The following is a 13,449-nucleotide window of genomic DNA, read 5'->3' on the forward strand; positions in this document are numbered from 1 at the left end:
CCAGGGAACAAAAATACATTTATCAGAGCTAAAGAATCAACTGAGAAATTATAGTACCTGGGTGTAGCACAGAAATAAGACAAATGCATTAAAGAGGGTAAGAAGGATGGTGTCACATTACCTACATCTCCCCTCCACTAACCCTAAGCAGGAGAATGAGGCAAGTAACAGATGTGCCTTAGATCCCAACACCAGCTCTATATCAGTAAAACCCAGTGACAGGCAGTCCCCCACAGCACCATACCCCAGGCTGGTAACTGAGGACTTAGTTTCTAGGCCAGGACCTGCAGATCTAACCTCCAGCCCTATCCCAGTGTCAGGTCAGCACCTGCAGACACAGGTACCAAGCCTCTCCCAACACCTGGCCCGTACCTGCAGACTCAGGCTCAGGGTCTGAGTGAAGCACTTATGAAGCTAGACTCCAGGCCCAGTGCTGCAGTCCAAACCACTCAGAGACCACACCATACAGAAATCTCTGCATGAGCTGACTACTGGAAAGCTTTCTCTGCTAAAGCCACTGGACTGGAATAAGTGTGCACATCAACAAATACACAAACACCAACACTTGGCCTCAGGATCGGGGGAAAAAAATCAGAAAAAAGGACACCATCAAATAACAACATACTGCAAAAGTAAATGATCCTAAAGAAATGGAGATCTACCAAGTACTTGATGAAGAATTAAAAATAATCTTATTAAAGAAATTCAGTGAGCTATAAGAGAATACAAATACACAAATAAACAAGATCAGGAAGAAAAAAATAAATGAACCAAATGAGACGTTCAACAAAGAGAATCATTTCTTAAAAAAATCAAACGAACTTTACAGCTAGAGAAAACAAATGACTGAACTGAAAATCTTCCCTAGGAAGCAAACTTGAAAACTGATCAACTGAAATTACCACGTCAGTGAAACAGAAACAAAAAAGAATGAAAAAGATTGAAGAATGGCCAGGTGTAGTAGCTCATGCTTTTACAAACCTAGCATTCTGGGGGGCTGAGGTAGGCAGATTGCTTAAGCCCAGCCAGGGCAACATAGCAAAATCCCAACTCCACAAAAACAAAACAAAACAAAACAAAGCAAAATAAAACTTAGCCAGGCACGGTGGTGCGTGCCTGTAGTCCCAGCTACTTGGCAGGCTGAGGTGGAAAGATTGCTTGAGCCCAGGAGGCAAGAGGTTGCAGTGAGCCAAGACTGCACCACAGTACTCCAGTCTGAAAGACAGAGAGAGACTCTGTCTCAAAAAAAAAAAGCGGGGGGCGGGGGGGGAACCAAAGAAAGCCTATGAGAATTATAGGCCAGTGTCAAGTGAACCGTAATACGCATTATGGATATTCCAGAAGGAACAGAGGAAGACAAAGGGACAACAGTTTTGTTTTTTTTTTTAAGTTCCCTAATCTAGAGAGAAATAAACATCTAGATCCATGAGGCCCAGCAAACTCCAATTAGATTAAATATACAAGCATGCCTCATTTTATTGTGCTTCAACTTACTGCCTTTTGCAGGTATTATGTTTTTTACAAATGAAGATTTGTGGCAACCCTGTGCAAGCAAATCAATCAGTGTCATTTTTGCAACAGCATGTGCTCACTTTGTGTCTTTGTGTCACATTTTGATAATTTTCACAATATTTCGAACTTCCATTTTAATTATATGTTATAGTGATCTTTGATGTTACTATTATAAATGGGCGACACTAACTGCGACCACATAGATGGCGCTGAATAAATGTGTATGTTCTGACTGCTCCACCAACTGGCTTCCCTATCTCTCTCCCTCTCCTTGGGCCTCCTTATTCCCTGTGACAACAATATTGAAATTAGGCCAGTTAATAACCCTACAGTGGCTCTAAGTGTTCAAGGGCAAAAGAGTCACACATCTCTCACTTAAATTGAAAGATTAAGCTTAGTGAAGAAGGTATTTGAAAGGTGAGACAGGCCAGAAACTAGGCCTCTTGTGTCAAAGGTAGACAAGTTGTATATGCAAAGGAAAAGTTCTTGAAGGAAATTAAAAGTGCTACTCCAGTGAACACATGAATGATAAGAAAGCAAAGTAACCTTATTGGTGATATGGAGAAACTTTTAGTGGTCTGGATAAAAGATCCAACCAGCCACAACATTCCCTTAAGCCAAAGCCTTATCTAGAATAAGACCCTAACTCTCTCCAATTCTGTGAAGGCTGAGGGAGGTGAAGAAAAGTTTGAATCTAACAGAGGTTGGTTCATGGGTTTTAGGAAAAGAAGCCATCTCCGTAACAGTGCAAAGTGCAAGGTAAAGCAGCAGGTGCTTATGTGAAAGCTTCAGCAAGTTATCCAGAAGATCTAGCTAAGATAACTGATGAAGGTGGCTGCACTAAACACCAGATTTTCAATGTAGACAAAACAGCCTTTTGTTGGAAGAAGATGCCCTCTAGGACTTTGATAGCAGCTACAGAGAAGTCCATAACTGGCTTTAAAGTTTCAAGGGACAGGCTAATTCTGTTGTTAGGGGCTAAAGCAGCTGGTGACTTTAAGTTGAAACCAATGCTCATTTAGCATTCCAAAAATTCTAGGGTTCTTAAAAGTTATGCTACATGGACTCTGCCTATGCTAAGTGGAACAGCAAAACCTGAATGAGAGCACATCTGTTTGCAGTATGGTTTACTAAATATCTTTAGACCTACTACTCAGAAAAAAAAGATTCCTTTCAAAATATGACTACTCACTGATGATGCCCCTGGTCACGAAAGCGCTCTGATGAAGATGTACAAAAAGATTAACATTGTTTTCATAGTTGTTAACACAACATGGATTCTGCAGCCCATGGATCAAGGAGTAATTTTTTTTTTAACTTGGTGAGACAGCTGACAAAGAGGAGTACTTTCTACTTTCAAATGTTATAATTTAAGAAATACATTTCATAAGGCTATAGCTGCCACAGTGATTCCTCTAAAGGATCCTGGCAAGTAAGCTGAAAAACTTCTGAAAGACATTCATCATTCTAGATGCCATTAAGAACATTCATAGGCCGGGCATGGTGGCTCACACCTGTAATCCCAGCACTTGAGAGGCCAAGGCGGGTGGATCATCTGAGGTCAGGAGTTTGAGACCAGCCTGGCCAACATGGCAAAACCCTGTCTCTACTAAAAATATCTCTGTGTGTGTGTGTGTATATATTTTTTTGAGACAGAGTCTCGTTTTGTTGCCAGACTGGAGTGTAATGGTGCTATGTCGGCTCACTGCAACCTCCACCTCCCGGGTTCAATCGATTATCCTGACTCAGCTTCCGGAGTAGCTGGGACTACAGGCGCACGCCACCAGGCCCAGCTAATTTTTGTATTTTTGGTAGAGATGGGTTTCACCATGTTGGCCAGGAATGGCCTCAATCTCCTGACCTTGTGATCTGCCAGCGTCGGCCTCCCAAAGTGCTGGGATTACAGGCTTGAGCCACTGGGATTACAGGAGTGAGCCACTGTGCCCGGCCGAAGCTATATTTTTAAAAAGAGGTCAACAAACCTTCACCCCAAAGAACAAGTACAAAACTGGAAATATTTTTATCAATTCTATTTCAGAGCTCTGGTAACTAACCAAAGACAGACAAATTGAGACACATTTAAAACAACAACAAAAAAAACCTGCTAGAACTCTGGGTATGAACAATGGAAATCTATGGCCTTTTTTTACCTAGGTCTGATTCCGTTTCCACAGAGGTGGAAATGCAACCAGATTAGCTGGCACAGTTTGACCACAGTGGGATAGTTGTGAAAAATCAGCACACTTGCTGCCGGGGGATGGTTTTAATTTGAGGCACAGAGGCTGAAAATCCAAGGCCACACTGTCAGTAAAAGAGATGAATAGGGAAAATACAATTCTGCTAGCCCAAGGACAGTCCTACAACAGGCAATAGCATAGTACAATATTCATTATTTTAAAATAGGCATATATTGGGGTGAATGTTTCAAAAGTTTTTAACCGATGAAGATACTCAACAACAACAACAAAACTTGGAGGATTAGGCAATAAAATGATAAAGCGGATTTGGGAAAGGCAAATATAACTAGCACTGTAATTCTGAAAGATTAATTTGACTACAGTACATTAGAAGATGAGTTTAAAGTGGAAACAAATTCAGAGGTTACTATAATAGTTCAGGCAACTTTGATTTCATTAGCAGTAGTAAGAACAGACATTATGTCAGATACATTATAAACAAAACAGACAAGTCTTTTACAACATTGTATCTGGAAGTAAGGGACAATGAATAAGAAAGCTGACTCCATGATTTCTTCAAGCTTAGGCTAGGAAGAGGATACCGTTAATAGAAAAGACTAATATTGGAGCTAGAACAGATTTGTAAGAGAAGTTCAAGAGAGCAGTTTTACATACACTGACACAAAGGGAGAGGCAATGAGGAGAAAAAAAAAGGAAAAGCAAAAGAACTTCTATGTCTTCTACTCATTTTTAACTATAGTCTCTCTTTGACTGTGAAAACACTGCACAGATAACGTATAAATGACGTGTAATGTGTAAATGATGTGTATAACATTTTTTAAACAGCTTTCTTGACATATAATTCACATATTATAAAATTCATCCATTTAAAGTATAGAAATGTGGTTTTTAGTAATTTCACTGTATCATGCAAAATAGCCACAATTTTAGAACATTTCCCTTATCCCAATTTGTTTAAGTCTCTCCACTTAATTCTGTGAAAGAGCCTGTTTCCTCATCTGCATAATGGTAATATCACCTCCCTCGTAAGATATGAGAGTTAAATAATACATGAAAAATGTTAAAAACAACAACAACGAAAAAACCCTTCTAGAAATGCCTGAATATATAGGAGGTGCATCAACAAAAAGTATCAAAAATTTTTAAATTAGATTTAACACTACAGGGGAAAAGTAAGTTTCTGAAGATTTTTAAAAGAATATTAGGATGATAAAAGTTGTGTTTAATGAAGATGTAAAAATGCTAAAGAGGAAAAAGAAAGAGCTACTGAGGTGGGAAGATTGCTTGAGCCTGGGAAGTTGAGGCTGCAGTGAGCCAAGATCACACCACTGTACTCCAACCTGGGCGACAGAGCGAGACCCCATCTCAAAAAAAAAAAAAGAAAGAAAGAAAGAAAGAAAAAGCTAGAGGGCTAACTAAAGTCATTAAAATTTGAAGCCATGGGAAGCCCCACTCAGGTGCCCCTCTCTCTCACAGAAGAGCTGATCTCCTTTCTCTTTCTTTTACCTATTAATTAAAACTTCACTTTTAGTCTTTAAAAAAAAAAATTGAAGCTATGATAGCCTGACCCAGGATAGTGAGAAGACAGAACATTTATGGCTTAGAAGGAAAAAGCAACAAAATTTTGTAGCATACTGGCTCTTGAGGATTAAAAAAAAAAAAGACATGTTAACGGTAAGACTAGGTCAACGGGGGAAAGGTGATATTACAAACACAGACAGAGAAGCTGAAATAACAAGACAGTTTTGATGGAAAAAAGTAAGTTCCACTGTGATAGAATGACACGGAAATGCCACCTGAGAATGAAGTGAAAATGTTCACTAGGTAACTGGGAAAAATATCAAGAGCAATGGTTTTCAACCCCAGATCCTTTTCAACCTACACACTTTTAAAAAATAGAGATGCCCATTTCTACCTCCCACGTTTTGTGTTATTACTTAGTAGCCACTAGATTTCATAAGGATCTATGGCTGTAGCCTTTGGTTTTCCAACCACCAGAAGCCTTGTAGGAGCGGTGTTGAGTGAACTAACGTTTTACACTGGCATGTCTCTTCTCATGCAGACTTCAAGAACATGGCTCCCAATACAATAAAGTGTCTGAGTTTCTGACTCCAATTTCAATAATAACTACATACACTTATACTGAAAAACCTGTGTAAACTGAACAAGTATGTCACAAATATTGAGTTTTAGAGATTTACCTTGATTTGATCAAGGATCTTGGTCACAGATGTAAGAGGGGTGCAAAGTGACATTCATACTTTTCATTCATATGTTACCAAAGTTATAACTTTACATTTATTTGTGTGATTGTTTGACTAATATTGACCTTATCCTTTAGAATACATGAGGAGACTATATTTTATTTTGTATACCATACCACTACCCAGCACATAGTAAATGCTGAAATAATACTTAATGAAGGCCGGGCGTGGTGGCTCAAGCCTGTAATCCCAGCACTTTGGGAAGCCGAGACGGGCGGATCACGAGGTCAGGAGATCGAGACCATCCTGGCTAACACGGTGAAACCCCGTCTCTACTAAAAAAATACAAAAAACTAACCGGGCGAGGTGGCGGGCACCTGTAGTCCTAGCTACTCGGGAGGCTGAGGCAGGAGAATGGCGTAAACCCGGGAGGCGGAGCTTGCAGTGAGCTGAGATCTGGCCACTGCACTCCAGCCTGGGTGACAGAGCGAGACTCTGTCTCAAAAAACAAACAAACAAACAAAAAAAAAAAACTTAATGAAATAATGAAATAGACTCTCATCCCAGATTTCCTGAATATAAATAACTAGGTATTGGACCCAGGCAATATATACTGAAAAGATAATTACACTGAAAATAAAATAGTGAGCATCATCCTGATAAAGGCAGTACATTCAAGAGAACAAGAGTAGGTGGGCATGGTACCTCATGCCGGTAATCTCAGCACTTTTGGAGGCCGAGGCAGGTGGATCACTTGAGTTCAGAGTTCGAGACCAGCCTGGCCAACAAGGTGAAACCGGTCTCTACTAAAAATACAAAAATTAGTCAGGCATGGTGGTACACATCTGCAATCCCAGCTACTCAGAAGGCTGAGGCAGGAGAATTTGCTTGAACCTGGGAGGCAGAGGTCGCAGTGAGCTGAGATCACGCCATTGCACTCCAGCCTGGGTGACAAAGTAAGACCCCGTCTCAAAAAAAAAAAAAAAAAAAAAAAAGAACAAGAGTACTTATCCACTTGAGCGAAACAACAAAGAAACATTTTTGGCAACAATAACTGATCAAAAGTACTGTGGATGAAATAAATGTTACAAGAGGATTGAAAATAAAAGTGATGTTTGCTAACAGATTATACTTAGTGTGATACTCAACCTATGGTAACATTTTTAATTTAGACAAGATTCTAGATCTGTTAGCCTATGAATGAAATTATCCTACCAGGGCAGATAAAGGTAAGATTTTATTGTACTTTGCATAGCCTTAATTCTCACAATAACTGTCTTTCTCCATTTCATTGATTAGGAAATTAAATCATGGGGCTTCAGTGTAATTCTAGTCACAAAGGAAGAAAGTGATCTAAAATGTATTTATACTATCGTTAAATTATGAAGTATTTTCTGAAAGTCAGTCAAAAAGTCCATTTATATGACACCATATAACGTTCCCTGACAGAAACTACCAATTTAGCTACAGTAAGCCATAAAACTTTCAAAAGCAAAAATTTAAGAGTTTCCTGAAAATCAGTACTAAAGAATTTCTATACTTTTCCAGGATATCTTCCCCTATAGTACTAAAACAAATACGAAATACTAAAAATACTAGAAATATTTATCACCAATTGAGTTAAATCATTAAGACACTCACCTGTAAGAAAAACCATATTAGTTTATATTACATGTATAAAGTGTTTTATAAAAAGGAATCACATGGATTTATTAATCAAGTATTAATGAAAGAACCTCCAAAGATACAAATTTCCTTAGGAGCACCTTATAAACAAAGTATTTTAAAACTAGAAGACAGTAAAAGTGAAAGGAACTTGAGAATCATTTTTACTTTTATTTTTCAGAGACTGTGTCTTCAATGTTGTCCAGGCTGGACTTGAACTTGTGGGTTCAAGTGATCCTCCCACCTTAGCCTCTGGAACTACAGGCATGTGCCTACTTTGTTTTATTGTTTATCTGTTTTGAAGGTCATCTTTAATTTCCCTCACAACTGTTTCCTAATAAAGTTAATAAATATTGTTTATATTACTTCCATAAAATATATTAGACCTTATAATTAAAAAACACTTAGTAATGACAAGGCTACGAATTCCTCTGTCCTAATTATTCCTAAAACATGCAGATTCATCATATTCTAGGTAAAAATCTAAAAGATCACTTAGTATAGACCTACCCAGGTTTCCTTGCTCGATTGTCAGCACCACCTCATCCATCACCACAGCCCTAAAGTCCAGTTCCTCCTCACAACATTTGGCCTTCAGCGCTCGTAAAATCTCTTTTTGAGGATAGTCTTCCCTGATGCGACGATCTGTCAAAAACCACAACTTGGCAGCCACAGAACTACACATCTTGATTAGCTTGTGCTTCCTTGCCTGGATTATTTCCTCTTGGATGTAATGTCTACCTAGATGGAAGAGAAAATATACATAAAAGGTAAATCAAGAAATCTACTTGATTTCTGGATTTCATACAAATAAATGCTGAGATTATATACTAATTATATAAACAGGAAAAAACAAGTGTAGAGATATTATTTGTTTCCCTTTCATTCAAACTAAAATTATACACTAGTAATATGGAAACTGACCACCTCTTCAGAAATACGATTTCTCCATTTTTCCTTGGGGAAACTGGCATTGCAACTTAATAACTATAGCTGGTCACTTAGCAGAAACTTTAAATACCCTTCCCAATATTACATATTGTCTAGAAATATACTTTAATCTGAACACTGACTTTTTGTTTTATCTCCTCCCTCAATATTCTGTTCTTGATATGAAATGAAGTTCCAATCATCAATACATCTCCATCTTTCCCATCACGAGAAACCCCACTTAAGTATATTTTTGTATCTGTGGTTAACTTTATATTCAATTTTCTTCCTTGGTTTTGTTATAGGTATGTAGAAAAAAAAACAGGTAGTAGCACTTATCTTACTAGGTAAGCTTCAATGACGAAGTCATTTACACAGTAGCTTTAGTCAAAATAAATACTTGGAGAATGAGCAAAAAGGGCTCTCAATAACCAAAATAAATGTCCAGGTCCATTCACTACATTTCATTTATTTCAGCCAGAGGACAGCATGCTCTTACTCAATGTTTTTATTCTTTCTATAAATAGAATTTTTAAAAATAAACGCAGCTTGTTTACCAAAATGCAAAAAAGGACATTTTTCCAGATAGTGTTGCTTCGAGTTTGTATCATGAACAATGCAACATTAAAAATCATCTTCCTGAGAAGAAAAAAGTTACAAATTTCAAAACAAGCAACAAAAAGATTTTTTTTAATGTTTACAAAAAAAACCAAAATGTCAAGTATCATTCAAGTATTATTCCAGATAATACGGCACACCTAACACAAAAGGAAAGGTCCCCGGCAAAGACTGCAGGAAGGAAAGGCTGTACAGACCAGCAGCTTCCTGAATAGTGGCAGCTGGACATGATCCACCCTCCAGGTACCAGCAAGAAGGGCCTGCTCCACAGTGCACACGGTTTGAAAGCAGAGCATTGCTGGGCAGGGGCACCACCAGAGCCAACAGCACACATTCCCCCAAGTACCTCAAAATGCCACGTCTGCCACACTTGACCACCTACCTCTCTCTTAACTAACCTACTACCCCACAATCCACTGCCTCAAAGGCCTAAGTCTGTTAAACAAGCAGGGTATCTAAACCGGATTATGGTAGTAACTCAGCTTACACACATACTAGGAAGGAACCATGCTAACTTAACATCGGATGCTCTAGGGTTAGCAGTTCTGAATATTTAACAACTTTTTATTTTTACTTATTTATTTACTTTGAGATGGAGTTTCACTTTTGTCACCCAGGCTAGAGGGCAATGGTGTGATCTCGACTTGCTGGAACCTCTGCTTCCCGGGTTCAAGTGATTCTCCTGTCTCAGCCTCCCAAGTAGCATGTGCCACCACACTCAGCTAATTTCTTATTTTTTTTTAGTAGAGATGGGGTTTCACTATGTTGGCCAGGCTGGTCTTGAACTCCTGACCTCAGGTGATCTGCCCGCCTCAGCCTCCCAAAGTGCTGGGCGGATCACCTGAGTGAGGTCAGAAGTTCGAGACCAGCCTGGTCAAAATGATGAAACCCCATCTCTACTTAAAAAAAAAAAATATATATATATATATATATATATATATATATATACACACACACACACACAAAAATTAGTCGGGCTTGGTGGCAGGCACCTATAATCCCAGCTACTCGGGAGGCTGAGGCAGGAGAATTGCTTGAACCCAGGAGGCGGAGGTTGCAGTGAGCCGAGATCACGCAACCATTGCATGATCACTGCACTCCAGCTTGGGCAACAAGAGCGAAATTCCGTCACACACACACACACACACACACACACACACACACACACACACACATATACACACACAGAAGAAGATAAGGACCCGGCTCATTAAAATGAAAAATATATAAACACTATGGCTTCCCTACAGCAGAATATTCCATGCATATTATTACAGGCAGTAAACCTTATCCTCTCTCCTCCTTAAACAGAATGTTTCTGATAAATTTTTCTCCTATGAAACTTTTCTTGAAAAGAGATTTCCATTTTAACCACATATGGGAAAGGTACAGTGCAAACCTGCACTGTCAATTCAACCTGATGGGACTTTTTTTATGGGTTGCATTTCAGTCTCTTCCCTGTGGACAATCACAGGAAAGGCCACAGTGTGTCCCTGACCAGATGCTGTACCCGAACAGATACTATGCTCATTAATAAAAGAGGTTATAGCCACACAGGGCCTTCCAGGCCACTTGGGAAGGTCTCACTCAGAAAGCAAAGCTCCACAAAAGAAAAAGTCACACCAGAATACCTGATGTAGATAGAATATCCCCAGCTTCCCTTGACGAAAGAATTGTAAAAATGCCCTTAAAATGTTTGTAATCAGTAGTTATTGAAAGACTCTGTCACTGACTTCCAACACTGTGAAGCTATGTCCGTGCCTTGGCCTGACACTTGGCTCTTGAAACTCACCCATTTGCAGATTTTTTTTTTTTTTTTTCTTTCTGAGACAGGGTTTCAGTCACCCAGGCTGGAGTGTAGTGGTGCAATCACAGCTCACGGCTCACTGCAACCTCAAACTCCTGGACTTAAGTGATCTACCTGTCTCCTCTGCCTCCCAAGCAGCTGAGACGACAGGAGCAAATCACATCAGGCTAATTTTTTTTTTTTTTCCTTGAGACGGAGTCTCGCTGTGCCACCCAGGCTGGAGCGCAGTGGTGCAATCTTGGCTCACTGGAGCTTCTGTCTCCCGGGTTCAAGCAATTCTCCTGTCTCAGCCTCCAGAATAGCTGGGATTACAGATGCCCACCACCATGCCCAGCTAATTTTTGTACTTTTCTCTTTTCAGTAGATAGGGGTTTTTGTCGTATTGCCCAAAGCGATGGAATTATAGGTGTGAGCCAACAGGCCCAGTCTCTAATTTTTTATTTTTTAGGTAAAGATGTGGTTTCACTACGTTACCCAGACTGATCTCAAACTCCTGGCCTCAACCAATCCTCCCACTTTGGCCTCCCAACATGCTGGGGTTACGTCTGTGAGCCACCATGCCCTGCCAATTGATGATTAATTTCATTGTACAGTGATTTTCACCTGAGTGTGGCAGTTGCTGCCCCAATAGCAGTCAGGATGGAAGGTTAGAGTCACTAGCAATTGGGAACCAGAAATGTTCTGCTGCTGACACATCAGTATCAGAAATTACATGGGCTACAATGATTCTGAAATCAGAAAATAATAATATTCCCCTCTGAAGAGCCACAAAGCTTCCAGTCAACATGTTTTTCTAGGCCAGGCATGATGGCTCCTGTCTGTAACCCCAGAACTTTGGGAGGCTGAGGTGGGCGGATCATTTGCAGTCAGGAGTTTGAGACCAGCCTGGCCAATATGGCAAAATCCTGTCTCTACTAAAAATACAAAAATTAGTCAGGTATGGCAGCGCATGCCTATAATCCCAGTTACTCGGGAGGCTGAGGCAGGATAATCACTTGAACCCAGGAGGCGGAGGTTGTAGTGAGCGGAGATTGCGGCGGGCAACAGCGAAACTCCATCTCAAAAAAAAAGAAAGAAACTGGTGGGGAGCAGTAGCTCATTTTGGGAGGCTGAGGTGGGCAGATCACTTGAGGTCAGGAGTTCAAGACCAGCCTGGCTGACATGATTAAGACTCCATCTCTACTAAAAATAGAAAAAAAAAAAAAAAAAAAAAGCCGGGTGTGGTGGTGCGTGCTTGTAATCCCAGTTACTCAGGTGGCTGAGGCAGGAGAATCGCTAGAAGTTGCAGTGAGCCCAGACCATGCCACTGTACTCCAGCCTGAGAAACAGAGCTCCATCTCAAAACAAAACAAAAAACACACTTTCTACATTAAACCTCTGATTACCCGTACAGTAGTCCCTCCAAATCCACAGGGGATAATTCCAAGACCCCCAGTGGATGCCTGAAATTGCAGATAGTAACTGCACCATATATATGTTTTTTCCTTAACATACATATCTATAATTTGTATGTTAGGTACAGTAAGAGATTAACAATAATAAAATAGAACAATTATAACAATATACTACAATAAAAGTTACATGAATGCGGTGTCTCTCCCACTCTCAAAATATCCTATTGTACTGTGTCAGGGCGTAACTGAAACCACAGAAAGTGAAACCAGGGAAAGTGAAACCTGTCCAGTGGTACACTCCCATTCCCACAAGAGGACATGCGGCTAGCCTTCCTACGTGCCCAAGCGATGGGGCCTCCCCAAGGGCTGCTGCAGCAACAGCTGCTTGCCTTCTTAGGGTTGCTCCAACTGGATTCACATCTGAGATGCCAGAAATGTTGGGTGAAGACTTCAATCCCAAAGGTAGAGGCTCCAGGCGTGCCTGCCTGCTTCTGCCCCTCAATGGTTCGCACCTAGCCTTGGGCACACCTGTTTCCTCCTCTTAACAGAATTTTAAAACATCTACTTTTCTATTTTTCCCATCTGCTGACAAGAAGAAAAAAGAAAAACAGAAAAAAACAGAAATGCTGACAAGAAGTCAAAAGGATTCCAGTAAATCTAAATAGCACAGGAGCTCAAAAGTGCACCAATGACAGTCCTGCTATTGATCCAGAATCTTAAAATTCAGATAATATTCACTATTTTAAACGACAGTAGAGTCCTCTATAAAATAAAATGGTTACTTTTTTCCTAGTAGTTTAAAGGAGTAAACTTGGTTACTCAATAAGGTAGCTGTAAGAAAATATTCTCCAGTAGTGAAACATAAATGCAGCGCTTGCAAATGTCCACATATAGATGAGTACCGTATAGTATTTCCCCTCTTAGAATGTAAGCTCAGGACAACCAATCCCATCCTCTTTATTCCCTCCAGTATATTAAGAAAAACAATGTATAAATATCAGACGCCAAATAAATACTACTGAAAAAAGTACTTTTTTTGAAATAAAGAGAAATTCTACCACGAGAATTTGTTTTTGATACAGTTTTCCCACACAAACTTCTGGATCAGCATACCAATAAAA

At 39.8% G+C, this 13,449-nt stretch overlaps 1 protein-coding gene across 11 annotated transcripts in view; it reads right to left on the minus strand.

Annotated features, from left to right (window-relative positions):
* The window catches only part of RIMKLB (ribosomal modification protein rimK like family member B), a 104,985-nt gene that overhangs the window by 62,424 nt on the left and 29,112 nt on the right, over positions 1–13,449 (minus strand). For 6 of the 11 annotated variants that reach the window (XR_013400633.1, XR_013400630.1, XR_013400632.1 and 3 more), the window contains exon 2: positions 8,090–8,316. Coding sequence is in view for 7 of the 11 variants with exons in the window: in XM_077953089.1 (XP_077809215.1) it covers positions 8,090–8,264 (175 nt within the window). In the remaining 4 variants the exon portion in view is untranslated. 11 annotated transcript variants of the gene reach the window in all.

Source organism: Macaca mulatta, chromosome 11 (assembly GCF_049350105.2).
Source record: "Macaca mulatta isolate MMU2019108-1 chromosome 11, T2T-MMU8v2.0, whole genome shotgun sequence".
NCBI classification, from domain to species: Eukaryota; Metazoa; Chordata; class Mammalia; order Primates; family Cercopithecidae; genus Macaca; species Macaca mulatta.